The 16,647-nt window shown below is 37.6% G+C and overlaps 1 protein-coding gene across 1 annotated transcript; it reads left to right on the top strand.

Annotated features, from left to right (window-relative positions):
• The first annotated feature begins 6,710 nt into the window (after positions 1 to 6,710).
• Positions 6,711 to 16,025, top strand: CMPK1 (cytidine/uridine monophosphate kinase 1). The gene is made up of 5 exons (XM_026086884.1): positions 6,711 to 9,496; positions 10,397 to 10,549; positions 11,846 to 11,922; positions 12,011 to 12,107; positions 13,659 to 16,025. The coding sequence occupies exons 1-5, from the start codon at positions 9,266 to 9,268 to the stop codon at positions 13,698 to 13,700; spliced, it is 600 nt and encodes a 199-aa protein (XP_025942669.1). The 5' UTR covers positions 6,711 to 9,265; the 3' UTR covers positions 13,701 to 16,025.
• The last annotated feature ends 622 nt before the right edge of the window (positions 16,026 to 16,647 follow it).

Genomic DNA, 16,647 nt, shown 5'->3' with positions numbered 1-16,647 from the left:
AAGCGTTAAAACAAGAGTCGCTGACCCGCATCCCTCCGTTAGCCGCTGCCCGGAAAGCGGCGGCGCGGGGGGCTGCGGCTCTGAGCCCCCACTAGCCCTTTCCGGCCGCGCCGCCGACCTTCCGCGCCGCCGGGGCTGCCGCTGCCGCCGGGGCTGGAGGCGAGGCGGCGGCCCCCGGGGAGAGAGGAAGGGGCGCTGGCCTGGGGAGGGCTCCCCTGCGCCGCCCGGCCGGGTAAGGTGCCAGGCGGGCTGGCCAGCGCCCTGCGTGTCTCCTAGGCTGCCCCTTCCCTCGGCACCCCGCGATCCTCCGCCGGCGGGTCTGCCTGTGCTCCTGCAGCGCCTTTCTGCAGCGGGACGCCCTCTCGGTGGTTTTGGACGTCGCAGCAGAGCGGCTGTTAGCAGTAATTCATAAGGGAGCACTGATTGCAGGCAGTGTGTAGGAGGAAAGGAAAGACTGCATCTTCTGGGAAGTTATTGCATACTTAGAAGACGGCGAACCCCGCGTTGGTCGTGGGGCCTGTCTTGCAATCTGATCCTGGTGGGTGGATCCTACATGTGTGCACGGCCACGTAAAGGTCTGCGGAACTGCGATGTTGCGCCTGCACAGGTTGGACTGTGGATTTTGCGGTCTGGGAGAGGATGCAAGATCCTGTATGCTAGTTGAGAATATATGACTTAAAAATCTTAGGGGCAAGGTCCATTTCTTCTGAAGCTTGTCTGCTAAACATAAGAACTGATACAGTAGATATTGCTGGGAGCTGGTTTTCTGGCCCAGTGTTACCCCTGTAAGTTGAAAAAATTAAATGTTAAAAATCAAACTAAAGTTTTGTTCTGTAATAGAATATGCTAGAAGTCAAAACATATTTTGACCCCATAAGATTAGTCTCATTCTTTCTCCTTAAAGAGTCTAAAACAGACAGTAAGGGTGAGAATACCTTCTGCTAGATTTTTCACGTTTTCAGTTTTCCAAATACATTTTTATAGTATTTTGAGACAGAGCAAATACCTGAGAAAGAAGGTCAAATACATAGGTAGTGTAGAATGCCTCTTTAAAAAAAAAAAAGTCATAATTGCTTTGTATTCTGTTGGATAATTGCAAAAATAATTAAGGCTGAATGCTTCCCAACACGTGTGTGTTGGATTTGAACCTTTTTTTTTTTTCTGAGCAGATGTGTATATTTTTCTCATTGAAAGCCTTGAAGGATCGAGGTTTATCCATTCCTCCACTTAGAAAAATGACTAAGAACTGTAACAACACCCATGTTTCTGAAACTATTGATGGAAAAAAAACCACAAGTCCCAGCACAGGCACGTTCTGTGTGTTCTATTCTGGTGATGCCCTGGCAGTGCCACTGCAGTTTCTCCATGCTGCCATTATATCCTAGTCCTCACTATTGTACAACTTGGTTATGTAAATTTGGTCCAGACTGAAAAATGCCTTTATGACTCTAGCTCTGAAGGATCTTAACCTCAAATTATATGCTCTCATTCAAACCACCATATTCTTTAAATTGAGTTGCAGGATGAAAGGTTCATAGCTGTCATAAAGACATTTTGTTAAGGTCAAATTGTGTCTGGTACATAGCAAACAAATGAGCTTAAACTGTAGGGAAATTTTGTAGGCTTTCATTAAAGGCTTTYTCCAAACCATTAATGTAGCCTCAGGGCTGAAATACCTTGTGTGGTTGCTGCCCCATGTTTAGAAATATAAATACCTTTGACTTGATAGCCTAATATAATTGGGTAAAGATCACTTTCGTAGGAGGGATTCAAATGAGTCATTGCTACTTAAATTGTATTTGCAGCTAAAAATGAAGGAGGAAAAAAAAAAAGGTTAACTTTGCATGTACTGTATTTCTTTTATTTTGAAGCCTGGAAAGGGCTCTTCCTGTTCACTGTACATGAAGTTCTTGAAGTCCCGTGTTATGGACTGACAGTAGCGAGCCTGCAGGACTACTAACAGTGGTGGTGAGCTTTTCTGCTCTCTTGGACTCTGCTTAGCAGATGCCGGCTAAGCTGAGAGAGAGAGAGAGTCTGAGATAGTTGAAATGAGAGTTGGTCTGATTGCAGCCTGGTGGAAAACATTTTCTCTAAGACCATGAACAGGGAAGTGTGGATGAAATGTAGCTGAGGTTCTGGAGAGCAACACCTAATTTTTTTTTTCCAAGCACACGTCCTCGGTCTAGCCTCTTGAGAGCCCTAATGCAGGCAATTGAATAGCCTTTATGCAGTCAGTGCTGCCTTTAGGTTGAAAGTGTATTTTKGTTTGGATTTTAACCCCCCGTTGGCAGCTTGCCATAGAGAAGGGTGAAGAAAAGGGGCTGTAGTTGGGTAGTAATAAACCCCATTCATCCTTGTTGTAAATGGACTGATTTATATCAATTTATGCTAGGAGTGAATCTGACCTGATATCTTGCTGTAAATCTTAAGTTTGTGCTCAACAAAATAAGTCAGTACAAGCTATAAATACTTCTTGGTTGCTGTACAGACTAGAGATTTAGGACAGAGCACATCACGTTGCCTTTGCTCAGACGAGATCTTGTATGATTTTTAGCTTAAAATGATTTTGTTTAAAAACAAGGGTAACTGTAAGTGGTTTGTGGAATAAAGGGAGCGTTATATGCTACCTTGGAACAGTTTTGCAAAGAAGTAATATAATTGTTTTGCTGACTACATTTTAAATATCCAGAGAAGGGAGATGGCTAGGTGAAATAATGTATTTGTTAAGTACTAGCCTAAATCATAAGAGCTTAATGTGTGTGTGCTGGAGTTCTTAACTATGCAGAAGGCATGTATTCATGCCACATTGGGACCAAAATGGAGGAGTGGTTTGAGGGGAAAGAGATGCAATAAGAAGCAGAAATGGATATTGACAGTGTGCAAAAGAGAACAACAGGTAAGTGATTAGAGTTCTTTATCATCATAGATAAGGTTCGAAGAGACAGTTGAACCAGTTGAGTTTCCTCTGATATGAAGTGAAGATTTCTGTGTATGTTCCATAAACTCACGGAATTATCATTGGAATGTGAATTTGGCATAATTGCTTTTCTGTGCCAATTCATCCTATTTAGAAAGAGATGAATGTAGAATTCCTTCCTTAGTTCTCATTCTCTCCATTTCAATTCCCCAAATCACCAACTCTCTGGAAACCTTCTACAATGGGGTTGTGTGGAGTTTGACATCATCTGAAACTGTTGCATAGCTTTCTGTGTGAGCCAAAATATTTGAGCAGGTAGTTGAATGATGTCATCTGAATTCAGATTCTCGTGATAACCTTCATGCTTTTCAGGGTTCTATACATATGTATAGGACAAAGTGAATGTCTTACTGCTCTTGTGAACTTAATTTTTTCCTTGAGTTTACCAGAACTACTTTGTAAGTAAACTATATTCTGCCTCAAATCTGTACAAAGTATGCTTTCGTTAACTTAAATTTTAAATCTTAAGAACCTTTGTCTGAAATACAAAGCTCTTCGGAAGAATAACAACTAAATTATTTGTCTTTATCCCAAACAAGATTTCAGCTGTGTTTTTTTTTTTTTGTTTGGGGGGGGGAGGGGACAAGGTTATTCTGTAAGAATTTTGGTCATGCAAGACGTCCCTATCTCTGGGTAGCCAAAATATAATTAATTTCCACCACAGCACCATGCTGTTTATGTGTTGAAATTTAAACTAATACCACAAGATAGGATGCTGGGCCTTCTCCTTTTGCAAGAACATAAATCGGTATCCTAATGAAAGAGGTGTTAAGTTACTTTGGGATAAATGATAAGGAGATTTCCTAGAGTAAAGAAAACTAAGCAAAGAAGAACTCATTGTATCAAACACTTGTTTGAAAGTAGCAGTCGACTTAGGTTTTGCTGTCACTTGTTCACTGCCTGCTGAGAGCCCAGTGAGAGACAGAGTTAACTTTCTTGAAAAAAAAGTTTTTTATTAAACTGAACTTCTGAAATCTCTTCCAAGAATGTCAAGTATTAGCAGTACGTTTAGCCTTAGGTTCTCATAATTGTTTCATAATTTGAACTTTAGAGCTGTTTTGAAACATGGTGAATGTTTGTGGGTGCTTTTTAAGAATTATCCCTATATGCTTCCATTATACAGCACACAGGCTTGCTTACTGGGCCTTAATTTTAGACTCTCCCAAATCTACTGGGTGACTTTCATTAACCTCAGCGTTTCTGAAGCACCCGGGTGCTCTTTTTGCCTCCCTGACTACTATTGCTGGGATTTCCTTTGTGCGTTTTGTTTTGTTGTTTTTTTGCAGAGGAAAGAACATATTTCAAATGAAGAAAATGTTTTCTCTTTTTTTGTTGTTTGGATAAGCAGAAAGAAGGTCTATTATTACAGCCTATACCCCAAAGTTATTTCACATGCTGATTGCTAGCAGGGCAGACAAAAGCTTTTTGTTTTGTTTTTTTAAATATTGGTGCTACAAGCTGTACAGGATTTTAACTTGTTCTTGATTGGTATATCTTGGAACTTGTAGCACATTTCAGTTGTTTATTAAGGTTGCCCAACATATGACAAGTCATAACTGGGGCAATAAAAGCCTATTTTATTTGTTTAAAACTTAAGCCCTTTGACTTTCATTTTCTGATTAACTATGATAAGCCAAGATAGGAGTTGAGGTCAAAGTAATAACTTGTTTCTCTTGCCTTTTCTTGGCTTCTGCTCACCTAAATAAGTAAGTTTTAAACTGCATGCGTGGTGGATTGATGTGTTGCTGGACCACAGGGGATTGAATCAGAAATAAACCTTTTGCCAAACAAAAACTGGTTATGTAAGGAGCCTCAGCAGCAGCTACTTCACACCGCTGATCCTCTCTTACTGCATTGAGAAATTCGATAGGGTAGACTCTGCCTTATTCGGGTATTGCACAACTATGACTCATATTTTCATTTGTAGTCTTGATTAATCTACTTTATTTATTGTATTTACTGAAAGCAAAGCATTTCTGTCCGAGTTGTGGAAGTTGCAAATCCTGGCTGACAGAAGATAGATAGAAGTGGCTACAGCACAGAGCAAGGTTTTCGAAAGCAAAGGAAAAAGATGTTTACAGTGGTGCTGAAAACAGCTGACTTTTGTCTTTTTTGTGCATAATTAATTTTTGTAATGGACTGGGATTATGGTTCTCCAAACAGAAACAGTCTTGGAAATAACAAGATCTACCTGTATAGTAGCAACTTACTAGTTTAATCTTTCTTTTCTTTTCTTTTCTTTTCTTTTCTTTTCTTTTCTTTTCTTTTCTTTTCTTTTCTTTTCTTTTCTTTTCTTTTCTTTTCTTTTCTTTTCTNTTTTCTTTTCTTTTCTTTTCTTTTCTTTTCTTTTCTTTTCTTTTCTTTTCTTTTCTTTTCATAGAAGAGCATTCCAGTCAGCATAGTGGAAAACATTCTCTATGAGATATGTTTTAGAATAGGTGTTTTTCTCCTGCCAGGATCTAAAAATCTCTCCAGATTTTAGGCAATTTGGCATCCAAGTATCTTGAATTAAAAAGTCTATTTTGAGTCTTCCCTTCAATTGTCAGCAGGCATTATGAATCTGTCACTTATATGCATCCTTAAAGAACTGGAGAAACTACTTTTTTGTTATTTGGAAGTCAGTCCTGCTCCCTTTCTGGTTTCAGAGGAGAAAAATTGGACAGTAGTTGCAATAATTCACATTCTGGGGATTGCATCAAGATGCGCTTGGCTTTTTTGGAAAGTCATGTTGACACAGTGCAAACTTCAGCAAGATGAGAGAGTGTTTTGCCATGGTTATTGTTCAATAACATCACAGTCTCTTTTACCAGCTCTTGGGGATGTTAAGATATTTGTCCACTCCAGGGCACTTGCTGAGGGTTTATCTCGCCTAAGATGAAAGAAAACTATAAGGGCCCTCTACACATGGCTTGATTAAAACTGGCAAGAATAGGATGAGTACTGCATCTCTGAAGTCTTCCGTTTATAGACTAGCAGTCAAGCCTTTCTCCTTCACTTGTTTGCGTCATGTAAACTGACATGTTGTCCTTGCCTCTTGTACTCATTAAATAGATATTTTGCCATTGAACTCTCAAGGAGCAGTTTGTCTTTTCTTATAGCCTGGTTAATCCATTCTGAAAGTTACTCTAGAATACAATTTACTGTTATTTAAAACAACTCTATTTATACAACAGCACTTTAAAATGCTTCTATCTATTGCTTTCCTGTTCAGCCATTCAAAACTATTTTAGTTTGCTGTTGCAAAGGACAGAATTCCAAAGATTGTCTGACTCCTTTTCTTCTTCATATGTGAAAAGGAAAATGCCAAGGAAAATTAAATGGTTTGGTAATCCTCTAAAACCGAAGGGATTATATTTTCCTCCTATTTTCTCCTTTGTAGAAATTTAATGTTAAAAATATCATTCTTTAACTGTAGCAAGAAGAACTGCATGTTAATGTATGGTTCAGCAGAATAAAGTTTCTTGCTTATAAAAAAGATTTGCTCTGGTTTATGGCTCCTGTAGTTCATAGCTAAATATTTGGATTTGCAATTATAAAGGCATTTTGAAATGCAATGCATATTTAAGCAGAAGTACAGTGAGCTTGTAGAGGATGTCTGTAGAGTTTTTTCTTCACGGTTATTTAGAGCAAAATCTTGCTTGCGTTTTTTTCTTTTTTTTTTCAGCTGTGTACAGTTTTGGAGATTTAGGTAATTATATCCTTTCTCAAATTATGACTATGGCAGAACTAACTTTTCAAGCTTCTGTGGGTGGAACTGGAAAGCAACTGAAATGTTTTTAAACTCACTTAGTGGGTTGTGTAGTAATTCTGTTGTACTTACTCCAGTAGCCAAGTTTCTAAATCCCAAGCTCACAGCMATAGAAAGTATTTAGTCCCATTATTATGGTGCTCAGACTCCTTTTCTGAAATTTTTTTGGCTATTGCTGCAGCCAAGCTGATAACCCTGAAGTCTTTTGCTGCTGCTGTTGTTTCATATTAAAACTTTGACAATTATACATATGTATACTCTGTCTTGTATTCTTGGATGTATAGATATCTTAGCAAATCACGAATGAGGTGTCTTTATTGCCTGTTTGCAGACTGTATTTGGTCAAAGAGCATGGTACATTTGGATAGTTTTCTCATAGCATTAAATGAGCTGAGAAAATGATTGTTCTGTGCTCTGCAATTTCCATTATAACAATGCCTTTATTTCTCCGTGATATGAGCGTGTTTGTATTTTTGCACTGGGTATCTATATGTCATAGTTAAATGCGCAAGAGGAAAAAAAATCAAGTATAATAAATGCCTTTCATTATATTTCATATTAACAAAACTTTCAACTTTTAGATGTAGTTTGAGGTCAGAGAAGAATAATTGCTGTTTTGACTGTATACTAATATCAAATTGATATATTCGGATCTGATCTCATTGCTCTGTTTCTCCTCACTGTACGTTGTAYGGCATTGCATGGCACCAGCATAGGTATTTACCTCCATCTGCCACATCATCACTGTGAGATGATACTAGCCAGTCTCTGAGCCTCTCCCAAGAGCTATCCTCTAAATCTGAGTTACGGTTTACATAGATACCTGAACTGCATACTGCGGGAAAACGAAGGATTTACATATGGCTTTTTTAATGCCAACTGCTTGCATCTTGTATCTGAGCAACAAGCTGGAAACATGGGAACAGTATATTCTGAAATAACAGGAAAATTATTAATTGTGGAATATTTGCGTATTCAGCTTTAGCTGGGCTAGCAGGTTTGTTCACACAGGTGCTGAAGAGGACATGAACTCTTGTCACTGGCCTCAGAGGAGGCGAATGTGGGAGTTGAACAGGAAACAACAGTGGAGCTGATCCTGTCAAAGAGGGGCAAGGGACACTTCAGGATCCRTCTGGCTATTCTGGTCCATGGACTATGAAGTGACCCCTTGTCTTTTTCTTGCTCGTTTTGAGTGAATACATGAAGAATGCTGAGTTTTGAAGGTGCTGGCTTTCAGCAGTAAAGGGTCTGGGAGCAGGTCCTAGGTTAAAAATAAAAAAATTTAAAAAAGCGCCTCTATATACTGAATTAATTTGGGTTATTAACTTAGTGAAGTTGGAAAAAAGTAAAGGAGAGGGGAGAGTTTACATATAGCCCAGTGCACAAATGAATGGACTGCTTTTGATCTCTGGCCTAGAGTAAGTTGGAAGAAAACTTGCTACCTGAGGAATGTGCTTGGCATATATAGAATGGGGTCTGARGCAGTTTGTGCAGCAACAACGACATGCACAAGATTATGGTATTTTAAAATCGGAATAAAGGAACCCTGCACAACCTCGCTAATTCATTTAAAATGCACATAGTCCTCATCGCGTGCAGACCTCTTTACTGCCCTTTCTCAGCCTCTTCTGAGACTTGTCATTAGTCCTTGTACCTCTTTGGTAAGTAAACAGCTGAGGCCGTAGTTTTACAGTCACCCTCAGTCACTGAGAGAAATGATGCTGCTTATTAATGGCTCTGTATTGTCTGTCTTGTGAGGCCGTGCAGCAGTCGGGATTAAAGTGCTAATATAGGTWAGTTTGAGTGCTCTGCAGTTCTATGGGTGCTTATGTTCATCCGGTGGAAGGAACTTGCACAGGGGCAAGAATTTGGAAGGGTATGTGGGCAGGAGCGTTATCTTGCAGCAGTGGCTTATGCTAGTTCTAAGTGTCAGTGCAGCTGCGATGTTAGATGCAGAGTTAAGAGATTTGACCAAGGCACAAGAGGAAGTTGGTGTCTGAACCACAACAAGGAGATACAAATTTCTGACTCAGTCCTGTGCTAAAAGCATGCATTCAGCTCCAAAGAACCTGGGTTCAGCTCATGTGCTTTTCTTTAAAGTAGCTAGTTAGTTAAAAGTACAAGCTTGTCATGTAACCCTAGCAAGGAAAGGCACTGTCAAAACCTTTTCACTCAGTAAATCACTCAGTGACTTATAACCACTTAAAATTTTTTAAGTAGTTGAACTGCTAGGATGGGGTGTAGCTTGTGTCGAGTCTGGTGATTATTAAATGTCTAATAACACAGCATAGCATTCCAAGAAGCACCTTGGGGACTTTGAGACTGTCTCATTTTCAAAGGTGCCAAAATTACTTTTGAAAATGGGACATGAATGTCTGTGGCCAAATTAATCTTGACCATTTTCCCCAAGAATCCGTATCCTCCTCAGCCTTTGGTGCATGCTGACTATTCTGTATAGTCAGAATGCATGCTGGAGATGAAATAGATCTGTCACTAGCAAGCTGATCTTCCATGTATGCTTTTGTTGTGTTAAGGAGATAATGTGGCTGATACTGCTGACTTATGTAACTTTGCACATGTACTTATTTAAGGGAATTTATGCCTGTTCGTTTTGCGTGTTTCAGAAATACGGTTACACGCACCTTTCTGCTGGTGACCTCCTTCGAGATGAACGAAAAAGGCCAGGCTCACAGTACGGAGAACTCATTGAGAACTATATTAAGGAGGGTGAAATTGTACCAGTTGAAATAACAATCAGCCTGCTGAAGAGGGTAAGGAAAGGGCTATTTCCTTGCTGATACGCTTTTGCAGACTAAGGAACAAAGGAGCGGGCATGTTCTGAAAGTATTGCCCATCCTGCCATGCGAGTAGGATAAAATGGCAGACACATAGGTGCATATTGCACACTATGCTTCTCCAAAAGTTACACGTGCTTATCACTGGCTGGAAAGCAACAGGTAGGTGATGACCTTTGATACACAGAGATCTATGAGAATGGAACTTTTTTAAAGATTTTTTTTTTTAGGGAAATGAGCTAATGCACACACTCTTGTGTATCTCTATATTTCTGATTTCCCTCAACTAGCTTTTGAACCTGTTGGTCAGTTCAGTTATGTATGATTAAAGGCTAGAGGCCTTAAAGATATTAAGTTTCTGTAAGTTTAATCAAACCAGACAGCCAAGTAAAGGGGAAGCGCGCCTGYTAATGTACCCTCTGAAGGACTAGTTCAGCCTTTATCCTTATTAGATGTCCAAAAAACCCACCAGAATATCTCCCTTGAGACAGGAGGAACTTTTGTTGCTCTTGGGACTATGTTTCTCTGAAGTTTTTTCCATTAGACTTAACTCTAGATCAGGGACACTTTGGCTTTTTATTTTGTTACAGCACATTCCAGTGTCTTGAGGAACATAAACTTTTAAAGCTAGGTTTGTGTGTGTCGTGAAATTTTTGAGCTTTGTAAAGTAATGAATTCAGTTTGAAAAAAGCCTATATTAGTACATCAGTGAAATAATTAGAATTCTTTGAAGCTGACAGAAAAATATATTTTGTAAATTTGCAGTAATTCCCTGATAAGTTTCCTAACTTAATGTTTGAACGTTTGGGGGGTAACTTAATAAGYAGAAAAATAGTTTTATGTGTAAGAGATCTTGAATTGAATTCTGTGCATCAGGCTATGGATCAAACAATGGCTGCCAATTCCCAAAAGAACAAGTTCTTGATTGATGGGTTTCCCAGAAATGAAGATAATCTTCAAGGCTGGAATAAGACCATGGATGGAAAGACGGATGTTTCTTTTGTTCTCTTTTTTGACTGTGACAATGAGGTAATGAATTGTGTTKTTCTGTAACTTCCTTACTTGCTGTAATGTGAGAATCATTCAAGAAGAATAATAAAACTGTGCCAAGTAGTGAATTTTTTAGTGTTAATGGGCTAGTGTAAGAGTAGAAGGAAGTCTTGGGTCTGTGAGTTTCAAGRATTTTTGACAGCTTGTTTCAGCAGATGAAAAACCTGCATGTTTTCAAAATAGTGAGTGACTAACTACACTTGATACARTCTTGTACAAATAAAATCTATTGAACAACTATTTCAAACAGATGTATTCTTATAAAAATTATAAAACTTCAATATGTTTTAAAAATAATTTGGTTAATTTTCAGAAAACATTATTCTGTCTACTCTTAGTAGCTGCTGTTTAGCATGAAGTCAATTGATTATCAATGTTCACTTCAATTCTGAAGTGCTGGCAGCATAAGTTTTTTAATTTTCGTAGTAGTGAGCTCTGCTAGTATACCTAATAATCAACATTTTATTCAGCAAGTCATTAGATTACAAGGGCATTTTGACAGTGATACATTATATTCATTTAACAAGTGTCGTGATATGCTTTCTCTTTAATATGTCATTGCCCTTGAGGGACAGAAACTGATGCAAGAATTCCAACACCCTAAACTGACTTTCTTCCTCTTACCCTTTGCCCCGATTTCCTGAGTTCATTTGCCAGCTTTTAACTATAGYTACAATTCTTCAGTTTTTATTTAGATATAATTTTTTAGATCTTAATTTTAGCAGCATCAAGTAATAACAGCTTAACTTCTAATAATTTAATATACAGCCATATGTGAATTCTTAGGAGAACATCCAGTGATGGTTGGGTTTTTTTGTTTTTTTGGTTTTTTTTGAGGGGAGGGGTCTTTTTTCTCCTCTCAGGCATATATTAATAGTGTAATTTGACATATGGCTTTTTAGAAAGTCTGAATGCATCCCTGAAAGTCAGGTATTTCTTTTCTTTTGATGTCTCAAGCTGAACACCTAGTCATACCACAAAGCTTGAGATTTTGCTTTTATTTCCCCTGACTCCAATCACATTTTTAGAGCCCCAGTTATTATAGCTGGTGAGCTATAAAGCTATCATCCTTTTTCCCTGGAGGAATCTAACTTTCTGTATGAATTCAAAGTTATGTGAGTCAGATCTGACCAGTATTTTATCTGTCAGGCTTATGTAATTTTTTGAAGATCTGTTCCTAGTTCAGGGGTTTTGTTTCATTTGTGTTTTTGAGATTACACGTTATATTTTCGCTTGTGATAATCCTTTTGGGTTTTTTATTTATTTATTTTGTAGATATGTATTGGCCGCTGTCTTGAAAGAGGGAAGAGCAGTGGTAGGAGCGATGATAATCGGGAGAGTCTGGAAAAGAGGTATCATATACAAAACTTCTCAGTTCTTTTCTGCTTTTCTTTTTTATTATGTAATGCCTTTTCCCCCCCTCCCTTTACTTTCTCCTAGAATTCATACATATCTGCAGTCTACTAAGCCTATAATAGACTTATATGAGAGAATGGGAAAAGTCAGAAAAGTGGATGCCTCTAAATCTGTTGATGAGGTAAGTGTATAAGCCAGAAAACATGAAGATGACAGTGGCATGGTACATATTTTTTTGCATCCTTCTGAGATAGACGCATGGTTAGTGAAGCAAGTTAAACACTGATGTATTCTACRGAAGGAGGTTGTAGAACTTCTGTTTTGACTCTTGAAGTCTTGATTACAATAGGAATAGCTTTAACCAATTCTGCTTGGACACAAGATGGRCTAAAACAAATTTCAGCGATTCTGTGTTCAACAAAATGTCTTGACTTTTTCAATATCATGAGCTTTTGCTTTTCTGTTAATATTTAATATTGCTTTTCTGTCCCAGTAGCATCCCACCTAATCTTAGACTCCTTGATTTAGATGTCTTGGTTGTCTGTTATGCTACAGCCTCTTTGCTGAAGTCAGAGAGGGAGCAATCTAGAAGCAATCTAGATTTCTGGTGTATGGTTTGTTATSTGGAAGGTGCATGTTTTCCTGCTGACTTGCGCACAGCCTAGACCCCTGATTTATGTACAGAGATGGGCAGGCTAAATTCAGCCTTGTTTTAAGAGTTAAAACAAGAAGAGATCCTAGTATTGTCTCTGTTTCTTGCTCSTCCAAATGTGTTACCTTGCTTAAGTGTTGAGTAAACTCCATGTGAAATACAATGAATGACATTGTGAGATATTTTCGGTACACCAGGGACTGAAGGAATTGCATCATGTTTTTCATCTATTATTTGACTAGGCCTAACACTTTAATTTTTTTGCTTCTGTGGGTATTGGAGTTAGTGCAACCTCCAGACCAGCTACTGGCTGGATCATAATAGATATTTCTCTTATAGCTTGAGTGCTTGAAGTAGAGAGACACTGAGGCACAAAACCATGCATCTGACTACAGATGCTCCTCATAGTTGTTTACAAGTTGCTTGTTGTCTGTTCTGTAATTTAGAATTTATAATAAAGTTTAATGAGTATTTTAAGTAAATCTGGAAGTTAATGAAAGGTGGTTCTCGCCCTCCCTCCCCCCTTTAAGAAGCAACTTGCATTGATGAACCTAAACTTTTATTAGTCACAGAAATTCTAGAAATTATGCTTCATGTTATGGCATATTTGTTGTTAACTCTTTTATATTTTGAAGTGATGTTTTGTTTGAAGGGAATGTACTGGAGCTTGCTTACATACCAACATGTCAAAGCATGTAGACAGAAATTTAAGACATCTGAATAATTGTTAGAATATTAGGAGTTCAGAGACAAAATCTGGATTTGATACCAATTCTGCTATTAAAAATTATGAATATTCTAAAAAAAGTGTATATATCTGTTTGTCTCTCTATATAATATATAATAATGTAGAATGTATATAGTCTATATATAATGTATATGTATATATAATATATTCTATATATAATGTATATATAATGTAGAATGTATATATTCTATATATAATATATTGTATATACAGACAGAAAAATGTATATATTATATATAAAAATACTATCAATTATTGTGTGTGCTGGTTTAACTTGACCTAACTGATTACCTAACACTTCATAAAATTAACCATCCTTTTTCTCTTTTTAGGTGTTTGAAAAAGTTGTACAAATTTTTGACAAAGAAGGCTAGTTCCCAGCTTGAAAGTTCACCTTAAACTTGTGCTTGAATCTTGCTTGATAGCTGCTACTGCAGTCCACTCTTTGTAATTGTTTTAAAAGTTCTTTTATTATTTTTCACGTATTCAATGATGATTGGAAAAACAGTTAATTACAAACAGATTTGTTTTTCTAAATAGGAAATCATTTCTCATGGCTATATTAGACAGATTTAAGGGTTCTCCATTAACGTTAGTTCAGTTACTCGCACAGCAGAAACACACATAGTTAAAACATCTCTCTGAAGAGACTACTTATCCTGTCACAGTTCTGTGCCTTGCATGGGCAGCCCTTAATCCCTTTGCTGTACACTTATTTTTTTAGGATCAGGTAAACAGCAGCGTTAAGCAATGAGGGACCTGTGTGTCCTTGTTTGTTTTCGGATGTTTGGACCAAATTTAGGAGACATTTTTTTCCAAGTACAATTTTGCCACTCATTTCCCGGTTACCCCCAAACCTGAATTCTGTGAATCAAACTACATTTAGTRTGAGAATCTGTTTTAGCAGTTATCACAAAACTATTTAATATGCTGTTCAGCAATAGGCATACAAAGTACTTCATAGAAAGTGGTGCTTTCTTATGATTCTGGATTTAAACTGTCGTGTAAGTTCTTGAGTACCCGGATGACATGGACCTGGCCTTTTCCTTGTCTTTGTTTGCAAAAGCTTAAGAATATTGTTTCAAAGTCAGGTCAGTGTCTCTGTACTCATTTATTTGGGATGATGGTTACACTCTTAATTATAGCATGGTCTTTACAAGGTGGAACAACTCTTAAATAGTGTGTAATAAACAATCTTCTGATAGTTGTCTTTTGTAACCAGTGGAAGGGATTTTCTGTATTATTATTGACATACTGTGTTACTGAATACGTTAAAGTTTATTACCTGGAGAAATATTTTTATGGTTAAACTTGTGAATTTGTTTCCCTAAAATTGTATAATTTTAATAGCTGTTTGTTTGAAAGGGTATTGTAAATTATTGCACTTTTGTTAAGATGTGGTCAGCTGGGGGGAAAGTATCTGCATTAAAAAAAAGTTCCTTTTCCATAAACAGATCAGATCCTTCTTTACTGCATTCTCTTGAATAAGGGAAGTACAGTCAGTGTCAATAATAGTTGGGATAAGCAGGTAACTAGTTGAAACAAACAGTTTTTTAAATGTTTGCACAGCTGTGGAATAATTCTGCCTTCTGTTTAAAGTAACTTTTTTTTCCCCCGTATGACTTTAATACACATAGGTCTGTGGAGGCCAAATCATGCATTCCTTGCACGCCCTAAGTTAAGTTTTCACTGAAGCAAACCCCAGAAGGTTTGAAGATGGGTATTTTAACTACTTTTAGTGATAGGGTGGTTCTTGCTACATTAACTGACACTGTAATTGGTTTGTGATATGCTAATAGATGTTGTAAATTACAGGGAAATGCAATTTGGAAATCTTGGGATTCAGCTGTTCTTTAAAATCCTATTTAGAGAAAGTCAACTTGAATAAGTCTAGCTTCTGATTGCAGTCAGGCATGTTGGTCCTCATCCTGCAATCCCATCCATGTAGGCAGATTTGTATTTGCATGACTTCTCATTTCACTGAGGTTCTTAGGATTGTTGGACTGGAGAGGAGAGAGAAGCAAAGAAAATGACCATATATTTTTTTCCAGTACAGCAGTGGTACAAACAATGTACTGAGCACAAATACTATGTTTACTACTACAGAAAATATGGACCATGACTACTTTTGTGAGTTTGGGAGGCTAATGCTTTTGCTTTATGAATTTCCCCTTAAGGATCATGGAATTTAATTCCTGTTGTATAAATATACTGACATAAGATAGGATCCAGTGAAACTACATTTTTGATATAAAGGTTAAAATCAGGATTTTTCCAGAAAAACTTCAAACAGGATTCTCTACTCTACTTAGAGAGATATTTTCTTTTATTTCTAAGATACTGTTTTTTTTACAAGTTTTGCTCAGAATAGATGATCTGTTTTCTCATCATATACTTTTCTGTATATTTAAGCGCTGAAACCAAAAAAAGAAGAAAAAATCTTTACTTTAGAGGAGGCTTTCGGAAAAAGTTTTTGGCAATATTGAATTTGGAGTGGATTGTACTGTGTCTGTGCAAAGATTAGATTTTTTTGTCATTTTATTTATTGAAGATGCCATTACATGTATTGCCAGTTTTTTCAAGCTGGACTTAATGATTGAAATGAAGATTAAAGGTGATACACTGATGTGTTGTGCCCATTTCACAGCAAAACTGTACAAAGAATTTGAGAATATCCAATAAACTGTTTTGTGGCTTAATGGGAGTGCTTGGCCTACAATTATGTCTGTCACAAGGGATATTTTTACGTATATATAGATAGATAGAGGGGTGTGTGTGTGTGTGTGTGTGTGTGTGTTCAGCTTCCACAATCAAAAGAGAAGTCCCAAAGACCCTGTTAGGAACAGCATAAGATCAGGGAAATGTCTGTGGACGTGCTTTTTCTTAACTATATAGTTTTGCCAAATCATATTATTCTTATAGTTTTATGTTGATAATTCATGTTTCACRTCTGTGAAAGAAAGGGGACTTGAAGTGGACCAGGAAACACAGTTCTACTGTGCAGCTACTGTTAGAGACACGTTTATTTTTATTTTTTCATACCTCCTTGCTCAATCACTTGCTGATTTCTTGGATGTCATTCTGTCAATATGCAGCATGTGCAATGTGCTGTCCTGGGGATTGTGCTCTCAAAGGAGCTTTTCGTCCCTTTACTGTACTCTTCAGATACATCAGCTGTGAACTTGCTTTTGGACATAGGTCACGATTCTGCTTCAAGAGGGACAAAACTGTTTTGGATGTCGGTGGAAGCAGGGTTGGCACCATGTAATGGTCTTTAAAAAAGAAACTGAGAACTTGCCAGGCTTATTTTAAAAGCCTTCA

Source organism: Apteryx rowi, unplaced genomic scaffold (assembly GCF_003343035.1).
Source record: "Apteryx rowi isolate R43461 unplaced genomic scaffold, aptRow1 scaffold_7, whole genome shotgun sequence".
Classification (NCBI taxonomy): Eukaryota; Metazoa; Chordata; class Aves; order Apterygiformes; family Apterygidae; genus Apteryx; species Apteryx rowi.
This window is presented reverse-complemented; position numbering and strand designations above follow the sequence as displayed.

Coding starts and splice junctions, on each gene's coding strand:
- CMPK1 (XM_026086884.1), top strand. CDS start 9,266: ATGTGGCTGATACTGCTGACTTATGTAACTTTGCACATGTACTTATTT. Junction 9,497..10,396: donor CAATCAGCCTGCTGAAGAGG/GTAAGGAAAGGG, acceptor TCTGTGCATCAG/GCTATGGATCAAACAATGGC. Junction 11,923..12,010: donor CGGGAGAGTCTGGAAAAGAG/GTATCATATACA, acceptor ACTTTCTCCTAG/AATTCATACATATCTGCAGT.